General features: G+C 39.2%; 1 protein-coding gene across 1 annotated transcript in view; it reads right to left on the reverse strand.

Annotated features, from left to right (window-relative positions):
* Positions 1–276: 276 nt before the first annotated feature.
* LOC139468418 (phosphatidylinositol 3,4,5-trisphosphate 3-phosphatase and dual-specificity protein phosphatase PTEN-like) overlaps positions 277–15,147 on the reverse strand; it is a 48,525-nt gene continuing 33,654 nt past the window's right edge. The window contains exons 6-9 of the mRNA XM_071250373.1: positions 13,171–13,312; positions 11,796–11,962; positions 10,324–10,554; positions 277–8,157 (exon numbers count right to left, since the gene is read on the reverse strand). Coding sequence (XP_071106474.1) covers positions 7,729–8,157; positions 10,324–10,554; positions 11,796–11,962; positions 13,171–13,312 — 969 coding nt within the window. The 3' untranslated portion in view covers positions 277–7,728. The remainder of the gene's footprint in view (positions 8,158–10,323; positions 10,555–11,795; positions 11,963–13,170; positions 13,313–15,147) is intronic.

A 15,147-nucleotide genomic window follows, 5' to 3' on the forward strand; every position in this document is an offset into this window, starting at 1 on the left:
ATGTCAGTGAACATAACCGCTCACCATACAGAGATACTGTAATTGTCTTAACAACTAACTGTGGAATTGGATGGGGGAAATTAAATGTGGGACTGCAGGAAATGAAATGGAGTATAAATATGTAAACTAAATCAAATGGAAGCGACACAAACATTAGTTTGCTTTATTATTCTGAACCGTGCATTTGTTGTTGCTCTTATCCAAAAATGAGGTAATTTAATTTTGTGAAAAAAAAGAAAAAGAGGTAATTTAATTTTGTGAAAAAAAAAAAAAAATTGTTTTAAAAAGATATCAATCTTGTTAACTAAAGGACATAACCATACTTACATCTGTCATGCAAATATTCACCCAAAAATATATAATGTTTCAACACCACATTTCTTAAAGCAGGGAAAACAAGGTGTTATGACCACCTCACACTGTGTTTGATCATACACACTGTAACACTGATAAAAATACTTTTTCTGATTCAGTTTGTCTCTATTTATTCCTGAATCTGCTCTATTTTTGACATCTTGGAAGAGGTATTGCCAGTGGCCCTGTGAGACACAACTTCAACTTTCAACTTAAAATATACCTTTTTGAAACAATGCTATTCTTGTGTGGATGATTTAGTAACTATACAAAAATGAAGCAAACAATGCAATACATTGTATTTGACATCATTAGCGCCCTGGGGTTCACAAAGTCTGAGACCAAAGGGGGGTTACATATATAGACACCTTATAAAACAAGGAGCATTCATGCCTTGGAGCTATTAACAATGTCCATTCAAGATTGGTGAACAAAGTTTTCAATCTTGTACATCTGATTACATATTAAGCAATGGTCTCAAGGTTCATACAGGTGCGAAACACTAAAATTCAAGGCCTTTTCAAGGCTTTCAACTGTCATTTTCATGATGTTTGGCTGGGTTATTAATCTATGTCTGTCAATACTTTTTTTAAAATCCAGCATACTAAATATTAGTTGCAAAACCTAAAAAGCAATAGGAACATCACAAATTTTCCATCAGGATTTATTTTCACAACCAACAACTGAAATAGAATTTCAATACTTTTTAAAGTTTTAGTTATTTTGTACAAATTCAAGGTTTTACAAGCTTTTCTGGTAATTCTCACAGCTTTTCAAGATTGACACTAAAAATAAAGGCTTTTCAATCGTGACCTTAAAATTCAAGGCCTTTTCAATCCTGTACGAACCTTGGGTTTGACATTTTTGTTAAAAATAATTTTCCCAACATAGGTGTTGGGAGTTTTAAGTGAGAACACAAGGATGTGTCACTCAAACTATTGTCATACGGCACTGGAGGGCATGGTTATCAAGGGAGGGGCGCTAATAACAGCAAATGCGATAGTTGTGACCACCTTGAAGCATGACATTTATCACAATACTTTCCTGGAAGAACATGCTCTCTCAACCCCTTGCAACTCATCACCTGCAAACGTAACAATATTCACACCCTTGGGTTCGGCTAATATGTCTTTAATTCTTTTTCTCGTTGCGTTTACAGGCTGACAACTACTTAGAAGCAATGCTAAAGCTTTGCACCAAAATGGATGCCATGAAGTTGTCTAATACACGATCATGAAGCATTTTGATTGACACCTTCAACACTGACGAAATATCGGTTCTTATTGTAGTAACGGCTTACTTTGACCAAACACTTGCTCCCATCTACATAACCAGGGCTGCAGTTCACCTAAGATCAGCCCACGTTTACATATCCGTCCCTGGTTGACTACAAAATACTGGCTCTGCATTTGATAACCATATTCAAATGACCTGTTTCTCAAAAATAAACATCTTACCGCCTATTACTGTGAGAATACACATTGAACCTTTTACTGTCAACGTAAACTGTGAGGTTTAGAGTTGTTGATTCTGATGTAATTTATGAAAGCTTCTTAAAAACTAATACATTTTTTATTCACTTATTAGACCAGAGATAGTGTCAGTTACTGTCCTGTGACCTACCTCTTGAATTTGCCAACTAGGTCTCTTTGTATATATCAAGTTAAGGTCTCACTTCACTAAAAATATATTGAAGAATATGCAAAGCGTTCTGAAATGCTTTCAATTTAAGATGTTAAAATACCTCTCATATCTATCATTCAAGGTCATATAAATCAAAATTAGCTTTCAAAACAGTTTTCAATCCAGTACATGTTGTACAATCTATGGCCAGATATCTGGTAGGACTTCCTGCACATGTAGGACTTCGTGTCACCTCACAATAGGCTTGTGGCGTACCACCTTCACTAGCGATGCCCTACTGTAGGGTGTGGCTTCCGCAACTGAACACAAGGATGGTAGGAGATGGTTAGTGATACAGTAGCCCTGAAAGGATGAGTACGGTTTGTGCTGCCTCTCACGAAAATAACATGTGGTACCTGGTCACACACGTTAGAGAAATATTGTATTGACATTTGCCATAGCTGTACCTTCTGCAAAGTGAAAGAGTTGAGTCTCAACAGCCCATTGCAGCATGTTGGTCTCACAGATTATTAAGTTTAAATACAAGATTTAATAAAATGTTGGTTTATGTAACTCTTCACAGTTTCAACTCTTAATAAGTAGAACCTTGTCAATGTGGACTGTCATGATCTTTCAACATGGAGGGCGAGTGGCTGAGTTGGTTTCACACTACAGAACAATACTTCAGTATTTTCCAGAGAGTCACATTCCCCGTAGACTCAACAATCAGCAGATCCTAGCAAGGCCAAGGTGAATTGCCAGACCTCAGACCAATGATCTCTTGAGCCAGCTCAGCACATATACTTTGGAATTTCATTAGTGTCTTGTCAGGCTGTTGACCCATTTCAGAAATCTAGATTATTTTGAGTGAAAAGAAACTGTCCAGATTAACAAGGTTACTCTTTGCCAGCATCAGGAACCTGTCATTTTTTTAATGGGGCCTTTGTCTCCCACAATTCTACTGAATAGAGATAAACAAAACTCATTGCCTGATGGCATTGTCAAGGAGATACACTTTTCATCAACCAATGCAAATATTCTAAAAGTTATTGGTGATCAGAAACAAATGAACAAGAATGTCATCAATGCATGATAATTTTGATGAAGTCAAATGACTTTTCCCTCTGACCCTCCCCAAAATAACAAATAATTTTAACCAAGGAAATAATACTTTTTGTTAACTCACAAAGTTTCTTTCCTGAAATGTTTTCCCAATAAATGACAGGGCCCTTACTTCCTTGCTGTATTTCTCAAACTGTCTTGTTGACCAAGTATGGTATGTTGTCTACATTATTCACTCCTCCAATCATCTCTTGAGCCATATTTAACCAATCACATAGGTACATTTCTCTGTAGTAGCTTCAGTTGCCATGGTGTGAATAACAACATGGTCGGATATTTGTTCCCAGGCATATCAAACATTATTCACAACAATCAACAAAGTAAACGGGACAGTAATATCAATACAGTCTTGTATGTATACACTACGTTCCTCCATCAACCATGACTACATATGGCCGTCTCCACTACACCACATGTCGACCGGAGGCTGGCGTGATGGAGGAACATCGCGTGTATAAACTTGTGAAGTATTGAAACTGTAAAGTAGAGCAAGGTGTGTTTATCCCAGCACTAGTGACATCCCCTTCACACAGCAATAATAACAAACGTAACTACGACGAACAGCGTTGATGTCTGACAGACACCAGGCTATAAGGACCTCGTCGTCACACACTCTCAAGACACATAACAATACATAACAATCGATAATTAACATCATAAAATATTTTCAAATGAAATCAACCAATCTATACAATCTTCAAAAAGTAACAAGTTAGCCCTAGGTTTGAATGCTGAAATTTCATATAATATCGTGTTCATGACAATTGTGAAAAAAAATAATCAGTGGGGAAACCATTTAATGAAAATACTATATTCTTAAAATAAAGATATGTTTTGGTGATAAGTTGAACATGATCTCATCTATTTCGTTGCTAAGGAAACCGTTTCATACAATTTGAAGGTTTCCATCAACAGATATCTTTCCATGGAAATTTCATTGATTTTCCCAATTAATATAATCACAAGTCAACTTCATCCAACATAAATTGCTACTCATAAAAAAGACCCCAAACTTCTTTGCTTTGTATAGAAAAATAAAAAGAATGCCTCATTCCACAAAGCTATCTTAGCACGAAGTTCATCGTAACTCCAATTCCTTAAACTGACTAACAACAGTCATAGCGGTAAGATTGCTTTGTGGAGCGGGCCTAGGGGCCTGTTTCACGAAGTGATCGTAGTGCAACGATTGTCAGAAGTCAGAGAGTTACGATCATCTTAGCACTAAGATCGCTTTGTGGAACAGGCACAGGGCCCTGTTTCACAAAGTGATCGTAGCGCAACGACTGTCAGAAATCTGAGAGTTACAATCATCTTAGCTCTAAGATTGCTTTGTGGAGCAGGCCTAGGGCCCTGTTTCATGAGGTGATCGTAACGCAACGACTGTCAGAAGTCTGCGAGTTACGATCATCTTAGCGCTAAGATCGCTTTTAGAAACAGGGCCCTTGTGTTTAACAACGTTCCTTTGGACTTGATGTGTTTGATGTGATGAGGTTAAGTACTGAGGAGATACCTACATCGGAAATGTACAAGGTGTGGGTGCGCCTACCCTACATGCTTGTGTGTTTAAAGCATAGCTGGGAGTTATGTACAAGCAATGTAAGGAAGAGAACTTCCATGATAGCCAGCTGCCTTCACATGTCAAGTCAGCTGATTCTGGGACGATGCAGCAAAACCCTACCCAGTGCACCAAATTAAGCATGAAAATCAACAGCCCTTGTCATAGCTCTAGGTTAGAAAGAAATATTTAGTGGGTCCTTGGATTCAAATACATCAAAGAGCCCAGTGACTTCCTTATTTTCCAATCACTGCTATCTCAGTAATGCCTAGAGGGTTCCAAACGAACATTATCTTTGTTTAAGTTACAAAATAACAGGATTGTCTTGTTTGATTTTTACTTCCGTCAAACCTTGTCATATCAATGAGTTTGATAATCTTAACAGGCTTAGTTCAATTTAATCCCAGCATGTCAGCTTGATGTGTGAAAATGTCACCGACTTTGATGAAATGAAATGTACAGAGTCTTGATTTTAAGAAAAAACAACTGAAATCTCAAATTTGTGAGTAAGAACCAACTAAGAATTAATTGTATGCATATGATCTATCACCTTTATCACTAACTGATCTCAAATTACCAAAAAGTCTTTTCATATTAAGAATGTGTGTGTATAAAAATTTATTATCCTTCAATTCTTCTGACAATTTTAATCCTAGTTTCCTGCAGAGAAGGCGGTGGGGTAGCCTTGTGGTTATAGTGTTCACTCAACCAGGGTTCTATTCTGCACATGGGTTTGTTGAAACACATAATTACCAGACTCTGTCAGGGCAACGCTGGAATATTGCCCAAAAGTGATGTCACTATATCCAGTCTAACAATGCCTATTATTCTGAATGTTTGCATTTCTAAAACGTAATGATCAGTTTTATCAATATGACGAGGATTGACAGTGCATCCCAATTTGGCACAAAACAAAAGCCTATTTCTCAGTTTCTTCACCAACACAGTTCTACCTGATGCTACAATTGGAAGCCCTCATTAAAATGCATTAAGCAACATCATAACATTCTCAAACAAACTTCGAGTTCAACTGAAAGTTACTGAAATTACCTCAGGTCGAATCGGAAATTCAAAGAAAAGTTTAAATGTTTACGGAAAGTTAAGAAGTTTCCTGTATGTATGACAGGTTACATGAATATATCGACAGGAATCCTTCAATACAAAAACAAAGCGAGATGCATTTTATGATGCAAACCCTCCGCCCGATTGGTCCAGCAACAGCCCACACATCAACTCCTGCTTGTATTGACTGACTACCACGAAATATGACTAAGCTATGAAGAACTAAGAACTTACATGACTGGCACACTCCAAAGATTCAATGTTTGTTATAAATCGACTATTTTACCTTAACATAGTGAAAATTTTATCCATCATTTGACAAATGTCCAACATAATTTTCTTCCAACAGACCTGTATTGATAATACATCCGTCCGTTTTGACAGGGTAGGGTTCCACTGCAATCGATAGCCAGCTTACAAGTTTCCTGATTCACTGATCAAGGAACTAGATGTGGGGAAAGCCGTACAACGAGTATTGGCACTTCATGTTTGGTCCCCCGTGGGGAATAGGTCCCGAGTACCCCATGCTTGTCGTAAAGCTAGACTGGGGATTGGGTGGTCACAAAGATTCCTGAATGGGTGATGCCGGGAATGACCAGTTCGTGAGTCGTAACCTAGGCCCCGTTCCACAAAACAGCTGCAGCGCTATGGCAGTTGCAAGTCTGTGTTTGAGTATGGATACTACACTCGCTACATTAAAATCAGATCCCTGTTCTCGCTACCACTAAACAAAGATCTGAAGACATCTCATTAGGGGTCACGTCAGAACGACCTTTCATCCAACCAATCAGTGTTGCTTACCAGATTATGAAAGTGACTGTCGGAATGTGATTTCTAATCATGCAATCTCGAAAACTTTAACATGGGGTATTCCGAACGATAGTTACGGGTTTAACGACTGAATCCTTATTTTCTAGACCATCTATTAGTCATTCCAGAATGGTTATTTTGTTCAGGTTTCAAATTTGTAATCGAGAATTTGTCAAAACATGTTTCGAAGCGTAGTCGCCAATTTTGATCTTTGCTTAGCGGTAGCAAGAACTAAGGTCTGATTTTAATGAGATTGGTGGAACAATGTCCCTGACAGATCCACAAAGTGATCTCAGCACTACAAACTGTCACAATTCTATGTAAAACCATAGGATTTACGATTGCCTCAGCGCAAAGACTATTTTGTGAAATGACGCCCTGGTTGACTGGTCACTGTAATTGAAGTGTGATTTGTGGCGAGAGGTTGATTGACATAACAGGCCATTGTCATACTGTTGTAATATTGCTGACTACGGCATAACACCCCATTCACTTATTCAACTAAAATACTTGCTTCATGTTCGTGAAATAAGATTGTGACAGGAAAAGTTGTATGTAACACAATGTGATTATTATTTCTCAACGGAATCTGCCATGAAAGCCACTTATTCTGTCATCTAGGAGACTGGGAAAGTAGTATTGATGGCATCAGAGTAACCCTTAACTAAATGACTACAGCCTACTGAGGTTATTACCTTAGACCAGACCAATTTTCACCTTGCATACAAGTTTATGAACAATATTAAGTAATTTGGCATTGGATCAACATACAGTTCATCTACTTTATTGAGGCAAGTTATAATTTCAATAACTGATCATTCCATTTTCTAAAAATAACAATTATATTTTTTTAATTTGACAAAATAAAGGTCTTCATGACACAGTGAAATAAGCTGCTTATATCTGAATCAAATTGATCTGGCCTTAGATTAAATTCCGGCAGATAGACACAAAAAACTATTTTTCCTTTCTAAAAGTCATCGGAGTAGAAACTTTAAGAAACATTTGTGACCATTCAACCCACCAAAATAAGACTCGAATAAACAATGCACAGTTTCCTTACAAGAAACCGTGAAGCAAACACAAGCTTCTAAAATCAGAAGTATCAACAACTGGATGTAGATTGTAACACGTCAACAATACAGCTGTAAGGCAAAATACACCCAGCCTCCCACGATTGGCTCAACCCACAGGGTCAGGGGTCATACTTGGGTCACTTCACAACCATCCCACTCATTGTCCGATTCTGTATCCGAGAGATCGTCGTCACTGAAGCCCCCAAGGGACACCCCCTCCGTGCTCCCCGATACGGAGGCAGTATCGCTGCCCCCCTCACCGCCCCCCATCCTGTGATTGTATAAAGCGTTATCTGGCGGCACGAGGAGGACTCGGTTGGGTATAGAGTGTTCGCTGAGGCTCAGCTTGTTTACGGAACTAGACAGCGTGCTGCTGCTGCTGCAATCCATGGCTTGTGGCTGAGGAACCCACAGTTTGTCCGAGGTCTGAGACCGAGGCTGTGTGTACTCGTCTCCTCGCTTGCACGTCTTGCAGATCATATTGTCAGCACTTTTACTGCGTTCCAGGTTAGGATTAGGTTCTGCCTCCTTCATGGGGGAAAAGAAAACTTTAACCTGAAAGTGTAAAGCATAGACACAATGGACCAGGTTGATCATTTCATTTGAAAATGGGAAAAGACGTACTTACACTCGTAACATTTTTCATAACTATACAAAAAAATATTAAAAACTGACCATACTACCAGAGATTTATCCAGGATTCCAAATTAAGTGTCCTTGGCAGGCAAATTGGGAAATACCAAGTCATCATTTGTTCAAGTTGGTCAGTGAAATACAAGCCTCCCGTTTCAAGCCATAACATTAGTCATTACTATATATCGACTTTAAGAATATTCACTGACATCTGCTGCTGAGGCTTCCCGCTGACTTTGGGCCAAATATGGGTATTTGAGCAGGCCTACATAAATCCCTGACACTACACTTTTAGATCTGCTCTGTTGTCTTCTGCTGCAGTCAGCACTATCCAAGGTACTACACTAGGGCTGTTACGATTCACTCGTTTAGATCTGCCTTGTAGTCTTCTGCTGCAGTCAGCACTATCCAAGGTACTACACTAGGGCTGTTACGATTCACTCGTTTAGATCTGCCTTGTAGTCTTCTGCTGCAGTCAGCACTATCCAATGTACTACACTAGGGCTGTTACGATTCACTTGTTTAGATCTGCTCTGTTGTCTTCTGCTGCAGTCAGCACTATCCAAGGTACTACACTAGGGCCGTTACGATTCACTCGTTTAGATCTGCTCTGTTGTCTTCTGCTGCAGTCAGCACTATCTAATGTACTACACTAGGGCTGTTACGATTCACTCGTTTAGATCTGCTCTGTTGTCTTCTGCTGCAGTCAGCACTATCCAATGTACTACACTAGGGCCGTTACGATTCACTCGTTTAGATCTGCTCTGTTGTCTTCTGCTGCAGTCAGCACTATCCAAGGTACTACGTTAGGGCCGTTACGATTCACTCGTTTAGATCTGCTCTGTTGTCTTCTGCTGTAGTCAGCACTATCAAAATGTACTACACTAGGGCTGTTACGATTCACTTGTTTAGATCAGCTTTGTTGTCTTCTGCTGCAGTCAGCACTATCCAACGTACTACACTAGGGCTGTTACGATTCACTCGCATATTCGGTGAATCGAACCGTATCCATTCATGAATTGAATTCGTTATTCGTGGCCACTAGAATCGAATATTTATGAATACTCAAGCATGTGCACTTACATACCCTGTACCTAAAAATATCCATAAGAACATGGTATATGCCTAGATTTCTTCAAAGACAACTCTTTTATAATAATTGATTTAACAGTATTGTGGTCACTGGTCATTGTCACATTTTTAGCAGATACTAGTACCTGGATAAGTCCAGTACATAAATGTATAATGTATTAATAATTAACAAACCATGTCAGATTATTTATGTTGTTAATGTTTCACTGAATATAAAAAATAATATATTCACTGCTGACTTTTTATTGTATTCGTGAATTAATATTCGTATTCGTTACCCTATTTTCGTGATACGAATCGTATTCGCCTCATAGTGTATTTGTTGCAGCCCTATACTACACCCTGTCAATAATCAAGCCTGGACGAGGAAAACCAGTGGCTGAAAGCATCTCCAACATCCCACATTCTCGGGGTACAGTGACACACACTCAGCCACATAAGAGTCAAGAAGTGATTGATAACAACAGCATCGATCCACGCAATTGGGTTACGAAAACATGCATCAACCAAGTCAGCGAGCCTGTCCACCTGATCCCATTAGCCGCCTCTTAAGACAAGCATAGTCACTTTTTACGGCAAGCATGGGTTGCTGAAGATCTTCACGGGTCGATTATGAGAACAACCAATGAACTACAACGAATAATGAAGTATCTGCCCCGAGTGAATGAATAGTGTTTAGACTGAGCCTTTGGCCTCATAGACGTTATTCCATATATTACTCAATGACATTTTAAGAGAGAAAATGAAAAATAACGTATGAAAAAGAAAGAAAACTTCACTGAACGCAGACTATTGTTTAGATGACATAATGTAATAAATTTGTGATGTCATTGATGAGATTGTTTCATATTCCATAAAATGAAGCACTGTGACATCATTTGGCTTCAACTGACCAATCAGCATTGAGAATCAACAAAATGCACAGTTGCAATTATCGAAAACTTTTTACCACAACAATTCTACCCTTATGGGTGATATTTGAGATTCAGTACTTACTTTAAAATTAGGGCTGAAATTTCTATGTGACTTGTCTTTGTTAGCCCTGTCGAGTTCGTTCTTGGGCAGGGTAAGTGTGAGGTAGCCTTGGTTGTACTCCTCTTGTGTGTGGTCCCCCTCGTCCCCCTTCAACGACCCCCCACTCAGCCTCTGCTTTGCCCCGTTCTGCTGGTCGCAGTCCTCCCACTCCTTGATGAAGAAAGTGTTGAACCAGAAGTGGAACATCTTCTCCTGAAAATATCCGTTTACCACATACAGTAAACTACGTTCATAACAAACACGCTTATAACAAACTGATGGATGTATAACAAACTGTTTTTTGTCCCGTCTATTTGTTGTATATATGTTGCAGATATGCTTATAACGAACTACGGTTATAATAAACTAAAAATTAGTGATCCCTTTAAGTTCGTTACAACTGTAGTTTACTGTATTATGAAACAAAGGGGAATGTCTGTCTCATTCTGATTTGATAATCTTGGGCTTTTTACCGAGTATGATTAGCTTACCTGATAAGGGTAATTTGTCTCTTAGTTCGAAACTTGAAAGCCCCGCCGCTTCCCCCCCCCCTCAAAAAAACAAAAATACCCAACAATTTCTGTTCTGATAGAAATACAATCAACGTTTTGAAAGTCAGATTTTCTGAACTCAATAAGAAGGTTTTAAGTGAAAACAAGAGTCATCTGGGGATGACATATTGCCCATTTTGGAGGAAATTGAAATTGGAGTTTGGCTACTTATACCCAATTTTGCTTCAATGCTATTGGATACCTTCAGTTCAGAGAAGAAAACACTAAAACTGTTCAGTTTTTTTCAATATCCTAACACAGGAGCGGCACCAGTTGACCACTAGACTGATTTCTAAAGCAGGTTCCATCTTGAAATATTTAAGGGTTTTGGAGTTCTGCTCCGGAAATGGGCCTTACCCTCATTATCAGTATAGGTTTAACTTTAAAAATAAACAAATAATATCCCAAATAATCAATAGGCACCAGTTCACATAGCAAGTTTCAAAAAGATGTATTTAACGGTTTTGGAGTTCTGCTCCAATAATGAGAAAACAAACAAACTAAAAAAGAAACAAATCTCAAATCATCAAAAGGTACCAGTTATCACTAGACTGATCTATATAGCAAGTTTCAAAAAGAAGAATTTAACAGTTCTGCTCCGGAAATGGAAAACAACATGTTTTCATCATGAAAAATCATCAAAACAAAATGAAAAGAATAAAAATCTCAAATCATCAATAGAAACCAGTTGCCCACTAGACTGATCCACACAGAAAGTTTCAACAATATATATTTAACGGTTTTGGAATTCTGCTGAGGACGGACATGGTGATCCCTATATCCCAACCTTTTTCAAACAAGGGAGATAAACAAGTAAACAAGGTAATAAAAAGTAAATCAGAAAAAGAAAGTAAATACAGTATAGAGGGAAAATAGTAACAGAATAACACAAGGAGTGCATACCTTCTTCCCATATCTTGTTCTATGAAAGAACTCGATCTTGATGTCCCCGCACAGCGGAACCGGCTGTGTTATCGGCATAAGAAAGTATTCATCTTTCTTCTTGAAGCCATCAAAGTTCTTGGATGAGAATACTTTCACTTTAAGCTGGTAGACTTCAAAGCAAACAGCTGTAGAATGTAAACATAGAAAACAGGTGAACAAGCTTGAAGTACATTACCGACATGTGCTAAGATAGTGAGTGAGTGAGTTGGGTTTAACGCCGCTCTTAACATTATTTCAGTTATATCACGGCGTGTCAGCTTAATGTGGGAGGAAAGCCCGAAGTGATGCAGGTCTCAGACGTTTACCACTTCGGTGAAACCCACGAGCACGGGTATGGTGCTGACAAACCTAGAAACATAATCAGGGCGAACCGGGATTTGAACCCACAATCATAGGTTTCTGGCATGTCCAAGGGACGCAACTCCTTAGACGACTGGGCCACCCGTGCCCCCTGTGCTTAGATAGTAGAATGTCAGCAATGATGATCCTTCATAGAAACCATGTAGGTGGAGACAATTGCTTGACAAAGCTTGTCTGTTATCAGACTTTTCAGTATTCAAACATTACACTCTTTCCTATTATGCCTCATTAAAATGAAGTACCGTTTTCTCCATATTGAGCGCTCTGCTCCAATATGCCCCCGACCAACTTCAAGACAAAGCTGTAAGTAATCTTTATAAGTGCACCTGTATAAGAGATGTCCATATAAGAACATATTTCCTTTGCCACAGAAAAAACACAAGTATATAATTGCCCCAAAAATCTTTTCTTTGTTGACTACCGCTCGATCTCTGAAAAGAAGTTAACTTATGTATGATTTTAATAAGTGCCCCTTCTGTCAAGTTCCTACGCGCCAATTACGGTGAATACGGTACCACAGATTTAATCCTCTGGAAACTGAAACCAAATTATCATGAGTGAAATCAGTTACCATATTCAACGTAATAAGCGCCCAGGGCGCTCTCAAAATTAGAAATAGGGGGCTCTTATTAGAATATTAATTGGGTGGAAAAAAACAGAGTTGAAAGATAAATTTCGTGGTTTATGCTGATGGCCTGAACTGTATATATACCACAGATATATTTTTCCAGAATTTAATTGCCCATAATTAAGGGTGCATATAACACACGAGTGCATATTATACACAAACAAATAAGTCACGTGTACATTGATCAATAGGAAGGGGTGCTAATTGGGATTGTTCACTTGCCAATATATTAGCAAATATCGCCGTGGGCGCTTATTAGAGTGGGGCGCTTATTACGTCGAATACGGTAAGTGAGACATTTCAAAATCGAAAACATATTTCTTGTCACAGAACCTTCGTACTTACAAATTGATCCAACATTGACCATGGGCACAGTTTCAAACATGATCTGTTTGAGAAGCAGACTGACAGGCTTGTAGTCCAGCTCACTCCGCAACAGCTCCCCGTAGTACCGGACATACCTCCGCTGGCTTGGTATTGTCACACCCTGCACACATAGACAGTCACATAGCATCCATAAGGGAAGAAAGATCTACTGTAATATCTTTCCAATATTTGTACATGTGTATTCCAGGAATTACCAATGCTGATTGGATGGCCTGAACGTCAATGTCACATTGCTTCATTGTTGAGAATAAAATGGTAAGAACATTCTTGACAAATTGATAAATCTAAGTCGTCTGGGGCAAGGTGAAATGGAGGTTTAACATCGTGGTCAAGATTTTTGCACTTCTAGAGTGACGTGTGTGTGACTGCTTGTACTAGTACACAATACTCCTGTCTCTCCACGGCAAGAGAGTTAACCGACTATAAAAGTCCAGTTTCCACCCTTGCCGAACTAGCCGGTATTATGGAGTTACATTTTGGCTGGACTAACGAGTCTATGCATAGTCCAATCAAAATCGTGCAACGAAATCGAAATACGGTTTGTAAAGTGTGGTGCAGATTTCGGTTGATTGCATGTGCACCGCCAGCTCGTTGTTTTCCAAGTCTTACCCTCATGTTTTTTATGAAGGTGCTCACGTGATTTGAGCACTTCGTGTTGTAAGACCCGTTTTATCACAATATAGATCTTGATTATCAATCAGATCGTCATGACTGGGCACTGCCATTTTGTTTAAAACAAATGTAAGCGATACGAGAGGTGGAATCTGATCGGTCCATAGGAGAGGCTTAGAAGGGACATAACTCAAAATAACCACTGTTGGATCGAACGCAGGAATTCCAGCCTAGTTCGGCAAGGGTGGAAACTGGACTTTTTGACTTGGATGAGCCTAATATTTTCAGAAGCTTGAAAGGACGCAGTAGGGAGCAGTGAAGATCGGTATATGTTTGCTTTATGTACTCAAACAATAATTGTCACCATAATACTTGAACCAATTCAATGAGACACAAGAAAATCATGAGTGAGTGAGTGAGTTGGGTTTAACACCGCTTTTAACAGTATTCCAGTCATATCGCGGCGTGTCAGCTTGATGTGGGAGGAAAGCCTGAAGTGATGCAGGTCTCAGACGGTTACCACTTCGGTGAAACCCGCGAGCACGGGTATGGTGCTGACAAACCTAAAAAACGTAGTTGGAGCGAACCGGGATTTGAACCCACAATCATAGGTTTCTGGGGTGCCCAAGGGACGCAACTCTGCACAGCCAATCGCGGTGCCTTAGACGACTGGGACACCCGTGCCCCCTAGAAAATCATGAAGGCAGATATCCTGTAAGCATTATTCCAACAGAAATAGAAACAAATTTTGAAATCTTTCGTTCTGAGGTTTGTTTGTTTGCTTGTTGTTTGACGCCGCATTCAGCAATATTCCAGCTATATGACAGTTGTTTGTAAATAATCCAGTCTGGACCAGGCAATCCAGCGATTGACATCATGAGCATCAATCCACGCAATTGGAGATACGATGACATGCTTCAACCAGGTCAGCGTGCCTGACCACCCGATCCTGTTAGTCACCTCTTACAACAAGCATAGTCGCGTTTTTAAGCAAGCATGGGTTGCTGTAGACTTGTTCAAAGGTACATGACGTCAAAATGTTCTACAGATTGGAAGTCTAAGCATTGTGATCTGGTGATCTGGTCAACCTGTGATGATATTTCTGAAATTCACAATACACTTTATAGGTATTTGTTCAAGTTTTATCTTAAAATAAATTCAATCAAGAAACCCTACCCTCACATGAACCTGAGTCAAATGTGTTTTCATGGAAACCAGGAAACAATACCAATTTTGAAATTCCTATATAGCATGATGCACCAGTTCATGACTAGGCTGACATCTGGGCAAAGGCTGATCAAGAATTATTGAACTATCTCAGAG

This window comes from Haliotis cracherodii, unplaced genomic scaffold (assembly GCF_022045235.1).
Source record: "Haliotis cracherodii isolate W230 unplaced genomic scaffold, xgHalCrac1.p SCAF_2, whole genome shotgun sequence".
Lineage (NCBI taxonomy): Eukaryota > Metazoa > Mollusca > Gastropoda > Lepetellida > Haliotidae > Haliotis > Haliotis cracherodii.